The sequence below is a fragment of the Puntigrus tetrazona genome, chromosome 4, assembly GCF_018831695.1.
Source record: "Puntigrus tetrazona isolate hp1 chromosome 4, ASM1883169v1, whole genome shotgun sequence".
NCBI classification, from domain to species: Eukaryota; Metazoa; Chordata; class Actinopteri; order Cypriniformes; family Cyprinidae; genus Puntigrus; species Puntigrus tetrazona.
The window spans coordinates 25,625,659-25,647,033 of NC_056702.1; the positions used below are offsets into that span (position 1 = coordinate 25,625,659).

The 21,375-nt window shown below is 42.4% G+C and overlaps 3 protein-coding genes across 12 annotated transcripts in view; 2 read left to right on the forward strand and 1 right to left on the reverse strand.

Moving 5' to 3' along the window:
* Positions 1 to 948: 948 nt before the first annotated feature.
* On the reverse strand, positions 949 to 3,717 carry mtg2 (mitochondrial ribosome-associated GTPase 2). The gene is made up of 6 exons (XM_043236423.1): positions 3,567 to 3,717; positions 3,348 to 3,495; positions 2,749 to 2,864; positions 2,454 to 2,672; positions 1,498 to 1,636; positions 949 to 1,411 (listed from the first exon to the last, which is right to left on the reverse strand). The coding sequence occupies exons 1-6, from the start codon at positions 3,645 to 3,647 to the stop codon at positions 1,062 to 1,064; spliced, it is 1,053 nt and encodes a 350-aa protein (XP_043092358.1). The 5' UTR covers positions 3,648 to 3,717; the 3' UTR covers positions 949 to 1,061.
* Positions 3,718 to 5,702: 1,985 nt separating this feature from the next.
* Positions 5,703 to 9,150, forward strand: lsm14b (LSM family member 14B). The gene is made up of 9 exons (XM_043236244.1): positions 5,703 to 5,953; positions 6,335 to 6,498; positions 6,570 to 6,702; positions 6,772 to 6,936; positions 7,421 to 7,498; positions 7,571 to 7,732; positions 7,833 to 7,989; positions 8,055 to 8,223; positions 8,716 to 9,150. The coding sequence occupies exons 1-8, from the start codon at positions 5,833 to 5,835 to the stop codon at positions 8,215 to 8,217; spliced, it is 1,143 nt and encodes a 380-aa protein (XP_043092179.1). The 5' UTR covers positions 5,703 to 5,832; the 3' UTR covers positions 8,218 to 8,223; positions 8,716 to 9,150.
* A 233-nt stretch (positions 9,151 to 9,383) lies between these two features.
* Positions 9,384 to 21,375, forward strand: part of LOC122342771 (calcium-responsive transactivator-like) — a 53,189-nt gene continuing 41,197 nt past the window's right edge. For 3 of the 10 annotated variants that reach the window (XR_006250648.1, XM_043236866.1, XM_043236869.1), the window contains exons 1-2: positions 9,384 to 10,677; positions 11,208 to 11,284. Coding sequence is in view for 8 of the 10 variants with exons in the window: in XM_043236866.1 (XP_043092801.1) it covers positions 10,609 to 10,677; positions 11,208 to 11,284 (146 nt within the window). In the remaining 2 variants the exon portion in view is untranslated. The remainder of the gene's footprint in view (positions 10,678 to 11,207; positions 11,285 to 21,375) is intronic. The other 7 variants (XR_006250647.1, XM_043236863.1, XM_043236870.1 and 4 more) reach the window with 5 other exon arrangements.

The following is a 21,375-nucleotide window of genomic DNA, read 5'->3' on the forward strand; positions in this document are numbered from 1 at the left end:
TCAAGCAGAGAAGATGTTAGGGCTGGATGATTCAGCTTCAACTTCATCCTGCTCCTGACAGTACTTCATTACTCTACTTGTGTATTACTTTGGGAGACTTTTATTCAAGTACAATTTAAACTACATTACATCTCCGAAGAAGCTTTTTGCTCCAAGGACATTACATTATTGTCTTATGCTCACTAAATATTGTAAAAGTAACTCAAATGTGTGTTTGATGTGGTTGTTTCCACACATTTCTACTTCAGCTATGACTTGGTGCGAATGACAAAGGTGGGAAAAATCTGAGGAAGCATGTTGAGGAAAGCTGATTATTGATTTATCCGTCTGTTCTGAGAGTCATTAGCTGTGTAACATAGTGACTGAATCAGAGTAAAACCAGTCCTGAAGATTTATTTCTTATTGTAATTCATGTTTTTGTGATGTTCTTACCAGGTAGTGGATCAGATTTGAGTATTAATTATCTATTATCCTTTATACAGTGAGGAAGACCACACACTTTTAAAATCTTTCAGTTCTACGACTCTGGTCCTGTTTAGAAGATGTTTCTAAGCTCTGCTTCACATTGTTATGAATCAGAAGACCAGTGAACACAGTCAAGTATTGTGATCTCCTTCCTTTTAGACAGAGCTTGTATGATTTACTCTATGATTCACTTTGTTCATATGAAGGGAGATGATTTACTTAGTTTTTTTATTGCTGCACTAGATATGTTCTTGATCTGGGACAGTGTATTGGGTTTCGTTTTTTCCCATTAACCAAAATTCTGCATGTCTGTCAGAAGAAGCAAGTTCTTCTACTTTTTTACTTTTACTCCAGTATATGCTGATATTCTGGGTACTTTTACACCTCTGAAGTAAAATCTACAATGAGTCCTGAATGTAACTTTACTTCAGTATTGTGACGTACTTTCAACAGAAGAAAAATATAACTTTAGGAAACCAGAGGGCGACTTAATCACCATAATTTAATCATTTGTAAAAAAATACATTAAATACCATCATCTTTCTGACCCAGAAGATGACTTTATGTCGTCATGACTGACAGTCTTCTAAGCGGTCCTAGCTGTCGTACATCTCTCTGAGGAGCAGGATCAGCTGTCCTGTGTTGTGTCCGGTCAGCGCAGACACAGGGATGACCGTCTGATGGACGCGGCTCCTCAGAGCCTCCAGCTTCTCCCGGGCCCCCGGCAGGTCCATCTTGTTGGCCACGATGGCCTGAGGCCTGTGGGACAGCTGAGGGTCGTACTGGTCCAGCTCAAAGCACAGCTGCCGGAGCTGCTCCCAGGGCTCCGAGGAGGACATGTCCAGCACGAACAGCAGCAGCCGACAGCGCTCGATGTGTCTGAGGAAAGAGACGCCCAGCCCGCGGTTCAGGTGAGCCCCGGGAATCAGCCCGGGAATGTCAGCCACTGCCATGGAGGGAGAGAGAAAACCAGGCTTCAGCAGCTGACCCGCGCACACGCTCACACACACACACACACACACACACGCTCACCTGCGAGCTGCTGGTAGTCTCTGTAGGTGATGACGCCCACGTGAGGTTTGAGAGTGGTGAAGGGGTACTCGGCCACCGCCGGGCGAGCTTTAGAGATGGCACGCAGCAAAGACGACTTGCCTGCATTCGGAAAGCCAACCTGCTCACAAACTACTTCAGTCAGCCACAAAACATCACGAAGAACGCTGCTAGACAAACTGTCGTTGGTCACCATTGACTTCCACGGCAGGAAAAAAATTATTAAATTACACAAAACATTAGGTTAGGTATTATGATATTATGTTGCTACATTTAAACAAATGTGTGTTGCTTCTCTACAGACGTGTGCATGAACAGCCTTTTAATTAACAGTACAATAAAGAGCAAGACCACACAAAAAAACATTTCTTGTTCATGAGTATATAATCAAAGGACAGTGTGGAGCTGGGAGAACCTCCAAAACCAAAGATGACATCTTTTTAGAAGCACACTGTGGTCAAACAGATGTAAAATGTTCATGTTCTGAGGCAGATTGTCAGAAACAGTTCAGGATAGTAGTGAGTTGGTCTTAGTGACTCCTCCTCACCTCCCACAGAATCAGGAGCTAGGTTTAGCACTACAACAGTTAGTGAAGTACTCCTAGATACAGGAGACAAGAGACGAGTAAACGTTTATCACCCGAGGAGCTGAAAGAGACGCAGCTGTCCATCTGGTTTTTGCTGATTTGAGGTGTATTTAAACTCTTTATTTTCTTACTCATTTTGCTAAATGCGTTTCATAATTATTTGTTCCTCATTTTGTACAGATTTTTAGTTTGCACACCCATTTCAAACTAAATCATTTGCTATTTTATATTAGGCATATAGCATGGCGTATTTTTGTTCGTTGTGTTAATAAGTTCTATGTTGTTTTGAATTCAGGCATTTTGTGGCAATTCCTCATCGGTGTAAGTGAAAGTAAAAAGTCATGTGACTGACCAGAGCGGCGTGGGCCATGCTGCGCAGCTCCAGCTGAACCACACGCTCCTGACCCTTCTCCCCGGGAGTGGATCTCAGCGGTGCTCTGTTCTCATTGGACAGGAAGAACCGGTTGCCCTTCCCCCCCGCGCCTCCGTACGCCACGGTGAAGAGCTGGCCGTGCTGCAAGAGGTCCGCCAGCATCCTGCCCTCCTCTCTGACAAGCGTGCCGACAGGAACCTGCGTTCAGAGCGCCACTCAGTGCGTGCGTGTGTGTGTGTGTGTGTGTGTGTGTGAGAGAGAGACGGACGCTCACTGTGATGTAGCTGGGGCTGGCGCTGCGTCCAAAGCGGTTCCCACTGCTTCCCGCTTCTCCATCTCTCCCTCGATACACCGTCAACACCGAGGACAGTGACTTCACCTGCTGGTCCACTGCAGAGATGATGCTGCTTTCAGACTCATTCAGACACAAGCCTGAAGCGTGTTACTTCAGTAGACTAAACACGACACTTTAAGACATGGTAACGTGTTAATCATCACATCTTCTAATAAAATCATGCATCTGGTGCTTCTGGATAGAACCATGCTTTTGTGTCTCACGCAGCACACTGTCAGACTGAGCAACAAACCTAAAAAATACTTCCTGACCAACTATTCTCATACGTTTATGATGCTTGAAACAACTCGAGTCCCAGGCTGCGCAGAACCCAAACAACATCGTAGAACTACCCATACCACCTCTACCACCTCAATACAGCACGAGCACAAGAAGTGCACATCTACTTGTTTATGCTAGTACGTTACTAACCTAATATAACTTTTACAGTAGTGGGTGTGTTGGAGAACCACGCACGAATCTGATAGGGGTTCAGCTGGTATAATAATAACAACAACAACAAGAAGAATGTGTGTGACCTCTGATGATGATGTCTCCTCCGGCTCCTCCGTCTCCCCCGTCCGGACCGCCCCACTCTTTCCGGGGCTCGCTGTGGAAGGACGAGGCTCCGTTCCCCCCCGACCCCGCCACCACCTTCACCCGGCGATGATCCACGAAACAGCGGCTCTGTGAGGAGAGACAGACCGAGTCAGACCGAGCTGCGCGGGGACGGAGAGGCCGCTGACGCGGACACGCACCAGCTTCTTCTCGGAGAGCCGCGCCGCGGTGTGTTTGAGGAGCCGCGGGACGAGCAGCAGCTTCGGACGCTTCAGCAGCATGCCGGCCGCCGCTTCTTCTTCTTCTTCTTCTTCTTCTTCTTCTCTGGTTTCAGGCGCGTCGCGTTCTGCGTGCCTGTCGCCACCTACTTGTACTGATTTATTTTTAGCGTTCAAATATTCCTGCGTATATAGTTATTCGATGCTCCATTCTATTATGCTGCTACTTTTTTGTTATTATTATTATTATGTCATTTTATTCTTGCTTATTATTATTACAGCAGAACGCATACAAGCTCATTAAAAAGTGTAGTTTCTATAACAATGTACAATCCTAATTACAAAAACAATACCTTCTCCAGTGTGTTTGCATCTGCCCCACACCTCATCTTTTTGTAGAAAACTAAAATGATTCCATTGCCTAAGTATAGTTGAAATGTAGCTCAGGAGCAATCATTTTGCTTGTAGATGTTAGAACCTGTGGCAAATTCAACAGAACAGGTATGATTTGGAAAGGCACACACGTCTTAATAAAAGGTGTAACGGCTGATAATGAATATCAGAGCCTGATGAAGAACTGATAAACAGGTTAAGGGAAGAAGTTTGAAACAAGCAGGACTCTGACGAACTGAGGGAGAAGGGCTTTGGTCAAATGATCATATATGAAGATCTACAGAAGGACAAACATCAATGCAACACTTCAGCAAATTAGTGGCAAAAAACTCTGTGTCGGATTGAACAGTTTATTTTTTTAAGTTCACACTTCAAATATAGTACAAAAAATAAAATAAACAGAAAAACAGTTAACTAAAAATAAATCTTAAACAAATAAAACAGGGATTAATATTAAAAACAATAAATACACAACTGTTGTTCAATTAGAACCCAATTAGATTAACACTGTACACCCACAAAACTCAAAACTCAAAAGACTGGCAGACTGTATAAAACACATGAACGTTTTCATGGATGTGTTGTCTCCAGTCCAGCATTGCTCCTGCTCATGTTCCTCCGTCTTGTTCCCATTGTCTCTGTTTTGTATTGAAGTTGTATCCCACTGTTAGTAGTCTAGTCTCTTCATACTAAGTCTACTAGAACGTCTACATCCTAAATGGCTTCCAAATAGCTGTCCACTGTAGTGACCACAGTTCGTCGAGGGCCAGACTGAGTAGACTGATAGAGTGTGATGGTGGCTCCTAATCAAAGAGGTTCAGAGATAGCCGTTATCATGTTTTTGCAGCCAAAGACGGCCTACGACACAACACGATCATCACACAGTGAGTTTGCTGGTGGCCGCCATGTTCACTGAAAAAACTATAAAAACAACGACGCTTACAGGTTCTTTCAACACTTCCGTTATTTTAAAAACCACAACTGCTAATGCTGTTTATCATGCTCTTAGCGCATGCTGATGGCGTTTTCTTCTTCTATAGTGACGTGTGTCAACAGGCGTCATCACAGTACAGTCTACACACGTTTTAATCAGCTTTATTGGACCCGTGTCACACAGCGTCACATACAGTGATCTGTTAGGATTGCTAAAAGTGTGCAGTGTGTTTTGGCTTTAGCATCTACTTCCTGCGACAGACCTGCTGAGGTTTAGTCATTTCAGACACAGAAGAGATGCTTTTTTCTCCCATTGTTTGAGAATAGAATTTTGACATTCATTAAAACATAACAGTCAGGACAAAATCATAATAAAACAGTTCATGTTACAACATAAGCATAGTATGTTAATAATAAGCATTCCGGGAATCACTTTTTAATAAACCATTTTCATTCTCCACCAAAAACGTCCACCACAATGACAATCTGAAAGTATGTAAAAGTACGTGCTTTTAAATAAGATCAGATTATACTGTACATACATATTAAAATGTATCTACAGTTACCAGCAAATGCGGTTAAAAAGCTGTTCATTTTTTATGTTGTGTGTACGTGTAATTATTTGTCAAAGCATGTGAATAAAACTAGGCTTTTCCAAAGAATTCTTCACAAACTATATATATATAAAGAAATAAATGAGGTGAGCGAACGCAAATAGACGTTTTCTAAATGAGACAGGTGCAGCGGGTCAGATCCTGGGCGGGGTGTAGGATCTCTATAAATCACACTAACTAGGGACGTTCTCGTACAGTCCACGCTTCAGGAGAGAGATCATGGCGACAGTGTCGCACAAGCTTGTCTGAACGGATTCGGCGTGTATTTGAAGTCTCTTTCATCAGCTGAAGTGGTTTGTGTTGAGATAATGAGCGGCGGTACTCCTTACATCGGCAGTAAGATCAGTCTGATCTCGAAAGCTCAGATTCGCTATGAGGGTATATTATACACCATTGACACGGATAACTCCACCGTGGCTCTGGCGAAAGGTGAGTCCCGCGCCTCTTTAGTCCTGGTCTCCACGTGGCGCGCGCGTGTTTGGCGTTCAAAGCGCCCGAATGCACGAACGAAAACACGCGAGTCTTTCTGAGACGGTTCTCTTCAACAACGTGGAATAAAATAGACCTTGACTTCGATTAGGTTTTATTTATTATTAAAATGAGCGCAGGTTTTAAATCACGTCTACGAACACGTGATACACGAACATTCTTTGCACGTTTAAACGAACATACTGCTGGTGTGATTGTTTGTAAATGTATATCACTGGGGTAAATGAGAAGGAGGGGGTGAACTTGTCTGATCTCCATGGCGTTGCTTTATTCGCCCCTGACACAGTCATGGAGTCTCACTGCAGCTTTTGTTTCGATCAGTGAGGTCCTTTGGGACGGAGGGGCGTCCGACAGACCGGCCCGTGCCACCGAGGGACGAGGTCTTCGAGTACATCATCTTCAGAGGAAGTGACATCAAAGACATCACGGTCTGCGAGCCTCTGAAGATTCACCACGGTCTTCCTCAGGACCCTGCTATCGTTCAGGTGAGTTTGGCGGCGAGGGCGACTCCACCAGGTGTCTGCAGGCAGGGCTGACCTGTGTCTGTCTCCATCAGTCGTCTGTGGGGTCGGTCCACTACCCCTCGTCTCAGGGCGGCTACAGCCCTTACCGGAGCGTGCTGCCCTCCTACAGCCAGCTGGCCGCCAGCTCTCTTCTCAGCCAGCAGTACGCTGCCGCCCTGGGCCTCGGTAAGATGAGCCTCTGCCTCCGTGTCTGAGCTGGAGCGGTGCGTGAGCTGACTGTTCTGTGTCTCCAAGGCTCCGGTTTGCCTGGCGTTTCTGCAAGGAGAGGGCCGATGGTAGAGCAGGCGGTTCAGACGGTCCCTGCGGAGAAGGCGGCGCAGAAGAAGGGTTTGTTTGGAGCGCAGCAGCAGGGAGGAGAGACGGCACGAGCGCAGAGGGCCCGACCCCCGGCCCAGAGAGGTGAGACATCTTAATGCTCCAAGATGCTTTTTACCAGAAATCCATTTGATTTATTTGTCACTTAAATGGCTACAGAAGCTGGCGTGACGTTCTACACGTCAAACATGGTTTGATGTGATGGTGAAAACCGAATACACACGTTTCTCTGTGAACTGATGCTAAGAGGGCTGGTGTACCTCATGTTCACATGCACAGCAATAACTTGACAACACACGGAAGCCGTTTTAAATGACGTGTCAGACACCGCTTAAAGCAGGGGTGTTCAAACTCGGTCCTGGAAATCACACACCCCTTTTTTTGGGGGTAAATTTTATTTTTAAAAATAAATGAATAATATTTTAAGTAAAATCTACCCAAAAAGGAAGCTTCACGGGGTACCCTGGAAGGCAATTAAGTGAATAAGTTAAAAGCTACACATTTTTGGGTTTTCCTCTCCCCACTTCATGTTCTCCTGTGGATGCTGTTTTTTTTTTTTTTTTTTTAGCTGCACAGCAAGGAGCCATGAAAGGACAGAGTCCAGCCAACGATGAGAACAAACCCCCAAGCAGCAGGAGAAAACAGGGTAAAGACTGAAGCGATTGTTCTCCTGTGGAATCAAGCACCGCTTCCGGTCCACATCTGAGGTGTCTTGCAGGAGCTCGGCGGTCCAGGAACCGCGGCCGGGGTCAGATCCTCGTAGGCAACGCCAAGCCCAGCACCCTGCAGTTTGAGTCTGACTTCGACTTCGAGATGGCCAACGCTCAGTTTAACAAAGAGGACCTGGAGAAAGAGATCGAAGACAAGCTCAGCGTTCAAGGTATGTGCTTTTACATGAGCCTCTGCGGTCTTCTACTCCCGATTCAATACGTTTTTTTTTTTTTTTTTTTTTTCTTTTGTACTCTTGTTTGTCCTGTCAGAACCAAAGGAGAGCCTCGAGGAAAGGAGCGATAAGGAGCAGGAGAATCCTGTCCCTGAGAGCGAGAGTGCTGTTGAAGAGGATCCGCTGGGGCCCAAGTGCTTCTACAATAAAGCCAAGTGCTTCTTCGACAACATCTCCTCAGAACTCAAGTCGAGGTACGAGGCGTTTGTTTCGGCAGGAACGTTTCCTCGGGGTAATCTCAGTCTCTTTCTCTCTCCAGACGTACCACATGGGCTGAGGAGAGGAAGCTGAATGTGGAGACCTTTGGGGTCCCTGGGAGGTTTCTGAGGGGCCGTGGGTTTCGAGGTAATTTCAGAGGGAGACGGGGCCGAGGGGCAGCGCAGCACCCTGTCCCGCAGAGAGTAGGGAGCGGACGGCTGTGAGGCCCGGTGAGAGTCAATCTGTTTGAGTCTGTTCTGAGTCAGCTGGAGGTTGAAGTTCAGGGCTGCGTTTCCTGTTAGCCTGCTGATTAACCACCGCAGTATGATGCATTACAGAAGAGATGTATCTAGTCAAGTCTGTTTCCCTAAACGCTCTACTAATATTGTTCACCCTTGTTGATGACCTGTTCTTAACTTCTGTGTTTTAGCCGATCTGAGCTGCGGTTTTATCCATCATGGCACCTGATGACTAATTTACTGTCGTTGCAGGTTTCTTGTTAATGCAAGAAACTTTCTAACCACAGGTCGAGAACTGTAGTTCATACCATGTAAACCTTTCAAAGCTGATTTGCAAATATTAATGTTTTTGGGAAACGCAGCCTGACGTGGTTCTCAAGATGAGGAACATGACTGGTTCACCTGTGTGCCGAGTCTTTTATCGTCATGCTGGCTCTGAGTGAATGGTTGCAGCTTTGGCTTAAACTTGCCTCTTTCCTCCAGATTCAGCCTTTCTCTGGGATGTGGACGAGTCTCGTCTGTGAGCTTGGTTTCTAGTGTCTGAGGTTCTTCAGTGGTAAATATCACTAGACTGTTCTCGTCCTCTTGTGAAAAATGGCTACGTTATGTTAAACTGCCTCTTTTCTTTTTGTTTAATGTAAAGAATCTCGCAGCTTTAATGTGAAATGCACCTTAATCGATCACTGATTTTTTGCATCTGAACTAGAATAGCACTTTTATTTGCATGTACAGCTAATTTAATGGCTATACAGGAATATACATTGAGATGGAGTAGATGAACTTCAGCCTATGCTATGGGGTCCCCAATTATTTATTTTATTATTATTTTTTTCATTTTATTTTTTGCGTGTGTGTAAAATTGTAAGGGGATATTGTACTTGATTGTCATTGTTAATAAACATAGGAAATGAATCTTGACACTGTTTTAGTGCCTTTTTTTTTTTTTTTTTTTTTTTTTTTAACTTGCACAGTTTTGGTTACTTCTGTACTTCTATCAAGATCTATGACAGCTGATTTATTTAAAAAAAAAAAAAAAAAGTAAATCCTAACCTCTTCAGTCCTTTTTTTTTTTTTTTTTTTTTTTTTTTTTTTTTTTTTTTTTTTTTTTTTGTGGAGAAATAAGGACATGGATAATAGGCCTAGGCTGTAAATCGATGATGATTATCGAGAAATATTTCCTCGATGAACTATAACGAGTGCAAGTGTTCGATGTAATGTTTGAGGCAAACGCGGAACGAAAGACATTTGCCACTGGTACGGTTTATCCGCTCGGGTCAAAGTTCAAACAGGTTCGGCGCGAGCTGCTAGAGCAGACGTGCCCGCGCTGCGGTACCAAACTCGCTCATTCGATGAGCTGCGGCGCGCGCCTTACGAGTCTCGCGAACGCGCGAGGTCCTGTGTGACGCGCTTGAGTTCAGCGAGGGAACAGAACCAGAGAGACACTGGCGACTTCAGACGGTGTCGTCGACAACACTTTACTACCGTAACTGCTCGTGGTACTGAGTCACGTGTATTAAATATTGAACGCGGACTAATGGAATAATTACAGTATGTTTTAACCTATAGCGTTTTGTGTGTGTATGAGAGATAATGTTTATTTTACAATTAGGATGATACAATAAAAGTAAACATTACGTTTTGTTACTTAATGAAATTGTGCTCAAAACAGTGTTCTTGTGCCACATTTAATTCAATACGAATTAAAATGTAACACTGCTGAAAGTCTCTGACGAAAAACAAGGATTTTATTATAGTAAAAGTACAGCGTAGTAGTCTATACAGATCTAGAGCTCGAGACAGAGTTTACTAATACTACATGGTTAAACTAGTGCAGGTAACGCCGTGGTTGTGTGTCGGAAGAGCTGAAGGACATTGTCCGGCTGGTCACCTCATTTCCGGTCACTAATTTGACCGAGCGGCGGCAGAAACGACGCCACATTTCTCTGTCGTGTAATGACAGAAGAGCCGCTTCCCTTTGTTCACGCACATCACCCCGTGTCTTTGTCCGTGGTTTGCGTGGGAGAATGACGCATTCTGTTGGTGAATCCAGAGCCGCGCTACGGAGCGCTCCGGCCCAATAGAGTTCACCAGATTATACCAAGAGAGACGGGAGGAGGTCAGGCGCTCGCCCGAACACCGCAGCTAGTTATGAATGAGCGCAAAAAAAGCGCCTCGAGCTGCCAGTACCGACATTAAACACCCTTTTCCGCTTTACAGCAGCCGGTTATCTTAATGCTTCGTTTCTAGCGAAACTGTCATACTTCGACGCCGACGCTCCCCTATGCTTCCTCGGCAATCCTCGCCCGGAGTGTGTTCGCGCCCCATCGCGGCATAATATACACAGATAAAACGTTAATTATAATTAAACACTGGAAGATGTCCGTTCCGTTTTCAGCCGTGCGTCCTCGGACGAAAGGAGAGGTCACGCAGCAGACCATACAGAAGGTAGGCTGCTTTGTTTGACTCCTCAACAAACATGAAGATGAAGCCCGTCTTCGCGCGGTTTATTTCTCCTCTGTTAACACACTTGTACTGCTCGTGAACCCTCATCCAGTCTGAGCAGGCTACAGTTCTGTCGTTAATGATTCGACATAAAATCGATGTTTGATACTACCACTACTTAAACACACGCACGATATCACATTGTTAGTAGCTCATTGGTTTCGTAGTTATTTTTTGAGATTAAGTACGGTGTAAACGAGTGATTATTTGCGCTTTGTTGAGTCCATTAGAAAATCAATTAGAGCCGTTATTCTCATCGACTGATTGCAGTCGAAGTAGGGGATGTCAGTAAGAGTGAAATCAATGTCTATTGGTCTGCTTTTAGGAATGCTATTCTTTCTGGATCAGGTCATTTATCTTCATTTATCTTACTGTGTAGGTTTGCCACTTCATATAAAATTATGCTTGCATTTGTGTAACTGTAGTAGTGATTATTTAACAGTATGGACCTTCTTTACTCGATTGATTTATAGATGCTGGATGAAAACCATCATCTGATACAGTGCATTATGGACTATCAGAGCAAAGGGAAAACATCTGAATGTACACAGTAAGTATTTGTCCTATATGTCCAAAACGAGTGATCTTTTTAAAATGTCATATATTTACATATATTAAAGAAATGGTTAGTGAGAAATACCACCTTCATTCAGAAGAGATGGAGTCCAAACGGTTGTGTGTGGATCCTCTCGACGTGCTGTGATGAAACCGACCGCTATACTGTATATAGTAGAGTGTTTCTTCACCCTGGTCGCCGCGCAACTCTCCCCAATCAAACACCTCTGAGCCCAGGGACCTGAAATGTGTGTCAGATAAGGGAGACGGACAAAACGTGCAGTGCCACGGTGGAGAAACACTCATATAGTGCTTGAAAGCACTGCTTGCAATGTTTTACAGAGCACAAACGTTAAAGTAGATGGACAAAACAAGCACACCAAACAATATAACAAATACAGTCTGAATCTTGTGTGTTGAAACCGAATGATTCACTGATTCAAACTGAATGAGTATGCAACCAGCATCACTGCAGCAGCAGTCAATAAACTGGGAAGGTGTCCTGAAAGATGGACTGAATGAGAGCTGAGTTCACCTTTTAAACGTTTTTAAGAAAGACCAGGTTTTCAGAAATATCCGGGTTCACCATTTTATTTGTCGTGATATAATATGGATTACGTAAAGGGGAAGTGATCCTATGAAGCACACCTTAAAACGAACAAAAAACCCTTGCCTTTTAAACGATCATCTACTCAAACTGGGTTTGTTCTAATGCCATATGCTCTTCTTTCTTTAACCACAAAAAAGTGATTGTCCATGTAATGTGGATGTGACCATATCACAGAACGTGACTTTCATTTGGACGTTTCTTTAGTTTTAAAATGGACCCTTTATAGTCTACACTCTAATTTAAACATTGCACCTAAGGTAGAGTTATCCTATCAATAATTATATTTCTTGTAAGACTTTAGTTGCTTTTAAAACTCACAACAATACTTCATATTCACAAATTAAAAGCATATATTTTGAGCACAATTCACTGTTTTAGGCATATTCACAAGTATAGGTGTGGTTTAGGTGCCATAAATGATAAATGTTTTGTCCGCGTCACTTCTTGAAAGACATTAAAAAAAAGGCTTACAACGCAAAGAGGCATCCCAAGTCAGCTGTTTGAGCGTCATCCTTACACAAAAGACATCCGCGCTAATGAGATGGGCCTGATCTATAAACATTGTTATGCATGTATCAGGTTTTATAAAATCTAAGCATCATAAATGTATGTGTATGCACTCTTTTATTGTGTGATTGAAGAGATTTTCACGCATGAACTGAGCAAATGACATCCAGAAGTTAAGGTATGAACACACATACTGTACGGATGAGTGTAGAGGCGAGCAGATTTATTTAGAATAGTGAAGCAGGCAGGTAACAATCACCGTCGAGATACACGAACAAGGCAAGAGTCAGGGAAACACTCAGAAATGACAGACAGGACTAATCAAGACTTCACAAAGACTGGCTTGTGTGTAGCACGGAAGTGCAGGTGCGTGTTACGAAAGGCATACATACAGTACACGTGGATGCACGGCCTTTGAACTACTTTTGTCACGCATCCTTTTTAAAAGTGTATTTTGTATAGAAGAGAATATCTGTATGTTTATTACTAAATGAAGATTATATTAAATGATGGCTCAGCAATGTACAATACATCTGATCCATTGTTTGGCTGTTCAAACAGATTCAGGGACATACATATTTTTTGCTTCTAGATACATTAAGCGTGCAGTTTATCTGGTTAGTTGCTGTTCATGAAACTGCTCTTAATAATATTTACTAAGTTTCGAATAATTTTAGGTTTTAAGTATCACAATCGACACCTCAGCTCTTTAAGACAAAACTCGGACAATGCAATGGAGCCATTCCTCATATGATGAAATCTAAAAAAAGGCTGATCAAAAAAAGCTAAATCCAATTTTCTTGTGGAAAACCAAACTTTTTCTTCTTGAAAACCAACACTAATTAGGTCTTCTATAACAGTGCTCTATTATACATTTTTGAAAATTACCTTTCAGGTAGAGTTTAATGTAACTGTATGTGAATGTAAACAATCTGCAAAGTTGTAAAGCTGAAAGTGAATCATAAATAAAGATATTGTCTCTTAAAAGAAAGAGTCGACTCTGAATCACTTAAATTAGTTGTTTAAAATTTGAAACCTATTTCTGTGAAGTTTACAAGTTACCGCATTTGTATAAAGCCTGCGTTTAGTTTGGACATTCCTTGAAAACACCCCTCAAACCATAGGCCATGAGACATTTTTCTACACATGAAATATTCAAGCAAATTGACTAAAGCGTTTGCTATTAAATATTGCTTAATACCATGGCAACCATGTGTGACCATGTTTAACATTTCTCATAGCTGAAAAACCTGTCTATATACAAAGTGTATAACTAGCTGATGATCTGAATCAGGTGAGAGATGCAGACCAGAGGGGTTGTGAAGAACGACATTTAGAACATTCACATACAATTTGTGAATCCATTAGAATCATTGGAAGACAGAATCACGATTATATATATATATATATATATATATATATATATATATATATATATATATATATATATATATATATAATAATGTAAAAAAATCATTTTGACGCCATGGCAACAACTTTTCCTTTTATTTATATTAGCGCAACATGATCCCACCCCCTTTGTTGTATTTTCCTGGGGGTGGGGTTTCTGGGTAAATTTCTGGGTTTGTGATGTCTCCAACCTGGAAAGTACAGTAGCTGGTTATAGTGCCTATGCGCTATAACTGTAGCCATTAAACTGTCATAAAATTTTAAAGACAATATCTCTGTTTGCATTAAACTTTCAGTGTCATAACTTTGCAGATATTGTTTCTGCTCAAACAGGGACATTACCCACTAACTAACATTTTAAAAAGTGAAATCACAACCAACTACTCACATGAAGTCCTGCTTGGGTACTTCACATGGCTCCCAGCACTCTACCATTCTCACGGATTCATTGAGTGAGGGCCTGGTGCCACATGCTCTGCTACATCGGATGGAGGAGTTCCACCGGGTCTACTGTATGGACACTCTGGAGCAGTTAACAAGCCGACCCAAAACCGGGCCTCTCAGTGATTCTACCTGTTTTAGATGAGAACACAGGAGGATACCGGTACTACACGAAGGCTATAAAATCTAGTGAAAGTGTTAGGGGTTGCCCAGCCTGCAGCTCTACAGATATCTGCCAGCCAGGCGCCACGAGCCAATGCCCAGGACGATGCCACACTCCTTGTTGAATAGGCTCGTAAACTGAGGGGGCAGGGCACAGCCTGTGCTTGGTAGGCCAGCGTAATGGCTTCCACTATCCAGTGGACCATCCCCTATTTGAAGACAGCCTTCCCCTTCTGCCGGCCTCCGTGACAGACAAAGAGCTTGTCTGAGGTCCTGAAGCTTTGTGTCCGGTGAACGTAGTATCTTAGTGCCCGGATGGGACAGAGCAAAGCTAGGGCTGGATCTGCCTCCTCCAAGAAAAACACTTGAAGGTTCACCACCTGCTGAACGGAGTGGTGGAAACCTTGGACACGTGGCCGGGCTGTGTCCTCAGTGTTAACTGGGAATCTGCCGGCCTAAACTCTAGGCACGATTCGATACGTACTGAAAAAGCCTGCAGCTCCCCTACCATCTTCATGGAGGCCAATGCGAGCAGGAGCTCTTCGTTGATATGAACTTCAGCTCGACTGCTGGCCAAGGCTTAAATGCAGCCTGCTGCAGTGTCGTTTACATTACAGACAGGTCCCAAGAGGGTACAGTGGGGGGCTGTGGGGGATTCACAAAGCGACCTCAGATGCTTCTGATTCCAAAAAGAGGAGGTGGCAGGCGAGTTACGACATGCAACATGGACCAGTACATGCCTGCGCTGAAGACGGTTCTTGGCCCAGGGCAAGTCTTACTGCTAGCAACTCTCAGTTGATGTGCCATTGCTGTTGGGGACTCCAAAACCAATCCAAACTCCTGACACTGTACATGACCCCCCCAGCCAGTGGTGAAGGCATTCGTGAAGACCAAAGCATGCCTGGAGACCTGTTCCAGGGGCACTGAGTGCCGTGTTGCCATTACTTACCTCAGGACTCAGCCATGGAGCAAGTGTTGAAGCGGTCTCATATGAAGCAGCCCTAGCGGCGTGACTGCCGTTGCAGCTGCCATATGCCCCAGGAACCTCTAAAAATACTTCAGTGGGACCGACGAAACTGGCCTGTCCACAACCTCTCATTCTCTCTGGGGACCCAGAAATGGAAAAAGCTGCACTTGTCAAGATTTTTGGATTCTCCACACGGCCCCCCTCTAGGGGAGGGAGTGGTGTGAGCACCATCCTTGAAGAACAGCTCTCTCCTCCCCTGGTTACCCATCTCAAGTCCGCTTGCATCTGTGCTTGCCACCAGGTTTGGTGGGGGCCTGGAAGGGCTGGGCGGCTGCCCTGCGGGCAGCTTTACAACTCTGCCTAGCTGGGTTTTCCAGGCTGCTGCTTTGGCTATCAGGAGCAGAGGCGGCGACAAGCTGACTGAGGTGCTGCCATCGACGGCTGGATGAAGGCAGCAGCTGCACTCCGAGGCAAGATGGTTTGACAGCCTCAGTCTGCTTCTGGGCAATGGAGAACCACTGAGCAAAGTTTTCCACTGCGTTATCGAAGAGGCCGGTCTGGGACACGGGAGCATGCAAGAATCTTGTGAAAGGTGAAATGTACTCTCCATGTTCCAGTGAGCTCTTCGTGCACATCCAAGCACACGAGACAGCGATTGTGACCCTCACCTAACACTAGGTAACACCCGCATCCAGAAACACGGGTGTACGTCGTCTGAAGCAAGACCCACGTTGTCTTCCAAAATGCAACGTCGACTTTGCTGGATGCAACGTTGTCTTTAAAAAAACTTTTTTAGTACTTAGCCAAACAGGAGATTTCTGCTTGCACAAAACAGGCGAGTCACGCTCGGCTCTGAAGCAAAAAGCTGAATATACGCTGCACCCGCTGTTTAAAGGTGCTATATGTAGGCTTGACACAGAGTGGTTGAACTAGGTCTTGCAGTCTAAATACAAAGTATTGGAGACGTTTTTTATTACCCGGTCCCTTCTACTAAGACCCGACACACACGCATGTTGCCAGATTCCTGCTCAGACCCATTTGCCAGCTTCCATGACTGAAATAATATATGCTGTGTTTTCTGCAAACTGGCAACTCGGGGTTCCAAAACCCGATTTGGGAAAACTGGCAGTGGGCGGCTTTCACAAACCAAAACAGAAGCTGACATTCCGGGCCTAAATGCAGATTTTCATAGGAGAGCAATTGACTGTAGCGTTGTTTTTCAGAAAAACAAGTATGTTCATTTAGCATGTTTCCTAAATATATGCAAACATGTTATAGTATTTTTATGCTTTAGTAGTAGAGTCAAAATCATACATAAAGCACATTTTAAAGGAATAGTTCACCCAAAAAATTTAACTACATCATAATCTAACTATTCACCTTGAAGCCATCTTTGGTGTATATGACTTTCTTCTTTCAGACAAGTTTAAGAATTTATTCTGGTTCTTCAAAGCTTGGTAATGCTGGTAGATAGTGGCCATTATTGTAAAGCTCCATAAATCAGATAAATATCCACAAGTACTGCAACATAAAACTAACCTATGGACCAATTATCACCTTACGTCACACAGCCGTCAAGCTGTTTTAGCTGCATATATCAGATGCAAAAGAAACAACCTGTGGTAATTGTTGTGTTGTGCATTGGGATGCCAGAATAAGAAATCTGTAATATATCACAATCTATCAATCAATGACTTTTATTTATATAGCACTTTTAACAGCACAGATTGTATCAAAGCACTAAACAGTATCAAATAGGAGAATACAATTATAGGGATGTTATAATGACGAGATTGAACAATTTGTTATTAAATGCAGAGACGGTCTCTGTAATCAATTCAACGGTAATCACTAGAAGTTAAGTGTCCCCAACAAAGCAAGTCAGAGGAACCAAAAGCCCATCCATACAGAATGGAGAAAAAAATCCTTGGGAGAAACCAGGCTCAGTTGGGGACAGTTCTCCTCTGACCGGACGCCCAGCACTTAATTTCGGTTCAATTTTAATTGCAGCTGCATTGGATTGTGTAAAGTCCTTTACAGTTGTGTGTGTGTGTGTGCATCTGGCTGACTTATGACTTAACATATGATGTATGATGTAAGCTGTGTCATACGTAGAGTAATAGGTCAGGCAACTGGGAGATTGTTCCAGAGTTTAGGTGCTAGATAGGAAAAGGATCTGGCGCTCAGTCGATTTTGATATTCTAAGTATTATCAAATGGCCAGAGTTTTGAGAACGCAGCGGACGTGCAGGACTATAATGTGATAAGAGCTCGCTCAAGTATTGAGGAGTTAAACCATTCAGGGCTTTATAATAAATTCATAAGATTTTAAAATCTATCCGATGTTTGATAGGGAGCCAGTGCAGTGTTGACAGAACCGGGCTAATATGATCATACTTCCTAGTTCTAGTAAGGACTCTGGCTGCTGCGTTTTGGACTAGATGAAGTTTATTTATCAAGAGTGCAGAACAACCACCCAATAAAGCATTACAATAATCTAACCTAGAGATCATAAACGCATTAATTAATATTTCTGCATTAGAGGTTGAGGGCAGAGGTCATAATTTGGATATATTTTTGAGATGGAAAAACAGTTTTACAGATGCTGGAAACATGGTTGTCGAAGGAAAGATTGCTGTCAAACAGAAGAATTAACAGAGCAGCCATCAAGTATTAGACTAGATTATTACATGTGGGGGTTTTGAGTCCAATAATTAGCATTAAGAAGTTATTCATCATCCAGTTTTTTACATTAACTATTTTTTATATCAAACATTCTGTTTCTCAATCTGGTTTGTATCACCAGGTCGCGACAAAATATACAGGACCATCAGCATAGCAGTGAATTGAGAATTGAGAAATCTAGAAGATTACTTACAAAGCATTCTTTTGTGGTGGAAGTGATGGTTCTACCATACTTTTATTGATGTGCAGAGTTTATGGTTTTAGTTATATGGAGTTCACACAAGACTAGATAGTGATCTGAAATATCATAATAATAGTTAATCTTATATGCAGCACCATAACTTCAAAAAAATTATGCTTAACCCTCTGGGGTCCAAGGTGATTTTGGGGCCTTTGATGTTTTGACATACTATGACATTTGTGCGTATTTCAGCTACTTGCTACAATAATATGTGAAAAAGATGAATGTACATGCATTTAGTGGCATCATGAAAAATGGGCACAGCGGCCACATGCATTGACAACATTCTTCTGGCAGTCTCGTTTTAAAGAATACAGCAATTAAAGGGTTAATCCAAACAATCAATTTATGAAATAAGACTAGTGTTCATTAACATTCAGATCAAAATAGCCAAATTTCTGTTCTAAATCCAAAGCCACTGACAATTGGCGAATACTTGAAGCGATTCTTAAAGAGGCCAACAGATGGAGGATGTGCTTGTGATACCAACCTAAGGAAGTGTTCAGATAATCTGGAAAGGGAAAGTGTTTTTTAAATGTATTTATTTTTACTTAAGTGAAGTGGTGTCAAAAGAGTTTTCAGATGTTGCTTAAAGATTGACAGGGATACATCATTCCACCAGCCAGGAACAGTGAACAAGAATGTTCTGGAGAGTTATTTGGAGCCTCTCTGTGATGGCATCACGAGGTGTCGCTCATTTGCAGATGTCAGACTTCTGGAGGGGATGTAGGTTTGTAATGATAAATGGAAGTAGGTGGGTGCTGGGCCTGTGGCTGTTCTATAAGCCTGCGTCAATGTCTTGAATTGGATGTGAGCTGCAACCAGGAGCCAGTGCAAGGACATAAAAAGAGGTGTAACATGGGCACTTTTGGCCTCTTTGAAGACCAAGATTTTAAACATCCTTGACTTTGAAACGAGCATAGTGCGTGCATGCCATTTAGTAGTTTGGAATGCACTTGTCAAAGAGAACAGTATCATTTCCTCATTATGTTCAGCTGGGATGTGTCTGTGACAATGAACGCAGCATGATGTGCGCCAGTAGAAGTTGTTGTTTTAATGTTATTAATATCTTTTTATTGTTGTTGGCATAACTGTTACAAATAAAAATACATTTTGTATTTTCAAATGTTTTTGAAATATTAGTTTTTATATATTAGCATATGTATTTATGTATATATAGCAAATCTGCATTGAAGATAACATGCCCTGCTTATTTCAAAGTCCCCACTAACAAGGGATAAGAACGATCACTTTGATTTGGAAAATGCCCATGAACCACAAAACACAATTTGCATATCAGCACACCCTTACTATTCCTCTTCAGAAGCAACAGAAGATACTTGCATGTTTCTGGAATACAAGTTAAGTACAGTTTACTTTGTTCTTCAAATGTAAAAAGTTTTCAACCCCCAGCTCTTAATGCATGTTCTTTCCTTTTGGAGCATCAGTGAATGTTTGAACCTTTTTTAATAGTTGTGTTCCCTAAGCTGTCCTCAGTGTAAAAAGATGGATCTCAAAATCATACAGTCACTGTTGGAAAGGTTTCAAATATGCAAAAGATGCTGTAAAACTGAAGTATTTGTGAAGTATGTGTGTATATATAGGTGCATATGTATGTATGTAGCCTTAATGTGTGTGTGTGTAAGCATATGTATGTATATATGTGTGTGTGTTCTGTTTGCTGAATGCAATTTCAGATATTCATATAATTATTTTTAGGTGAAAGAATATGATATGACGTATTTTATTTGAATATGCAGTACTGTACTTTGATAAAAAAAAAAAAAAAATCTGTTTTATGTCCAAAATGTTGTATTTCTGATTAAACCTGTCTGCATTCAATTGATGATAAAACAAGAACACATAAAGATAGAATAAAGTAGGTTTTTTTGTTTAAAATCAGTGGTTTGGTTCTTGATTTTGATATGCAATATGTTCATATATGCATAGCTGAAATTATTCTGAAGGCCATCAAATTGAGGTAAAAATCATTAAAAACACTGGCGGTGGGGAAAAAACTCTGGCAGGGAAAGAGTTAAGGAACCCCAAAACCATGAGAATAATAATAATAATAATAGCAAATAATCCTAAGGGAAATAGTAGGGACCTTCACAAACTAAAATAATGTGATTGCATAAATGTGCACACCCCTAAACTAATATTTTGTTGAAGCACTTTTATTACAGCACTCTTTTTGGATATGAGTCTATCAGCATTACACATCTTAAATTGGCAAAACCCAAATCTGTCAGATTGTGAGGACATCTACTGTGCACAGCCCTTCAGCTTGCCCAACAGATTTTCAATTAGATTCAGGTCTGGGCTCTGGCTGGGCCATTCCAAACCTTAATTCTTCTGGTGAAGCCTCTTGATCTTTAGCTTTCTAGCAGAAAAATGAAGGATTTGTGCCAGTATTGACTGGTATGTAGAACTGTTCATGATTCCATTACACATTTTCCCACATCCTTTAAGGAGACTTAAAATGTTTTTTTGGTTCAGTTTTGCTGGGCTTGTATGTGTTTTTTTCTTGCCAGTCTACCTCATAACCCAGACACATGAAGAATATAGGAAATTGTTGTCACATGTACTACATAGCCAGTTCTCTCCATAAATTTCTGCAACTCCTTACTGTAGGCCTCTTGACAGCCTCCCTAACCAGTTGTCTCATATTTTCATTAAATTTGGAGGGACATCCAGTGCATGGTAATATAACTGTTGCACCATATATACCATGAAGTGGTCCATGGTGTATCTAATGCATTGGAAAATCTTTGTATTTTTCTCCTGACTGATACTTTCATACAATGAGATCCCTCTGGTGCTTTGGTCTAGAGCCTTAGAAGCCTTAAAAGCCTTTAGTCAAAAGCCTTTGATTGCTAAAGTTACATTTGGCGGTATGGCTCTGTTCCAAGTTCTCTGTCCTTTTCCATTAGCTCCATGAAAGCTAAGACAGGGAAAGAACAGCCATTTCATGGGCAATCTTCCTATTTTAATAATAGTCGAATAGCATAAACTCCCCCACAACCAACCATATCAGGCAGTCCGCCCCTAGATCTTACCGCTC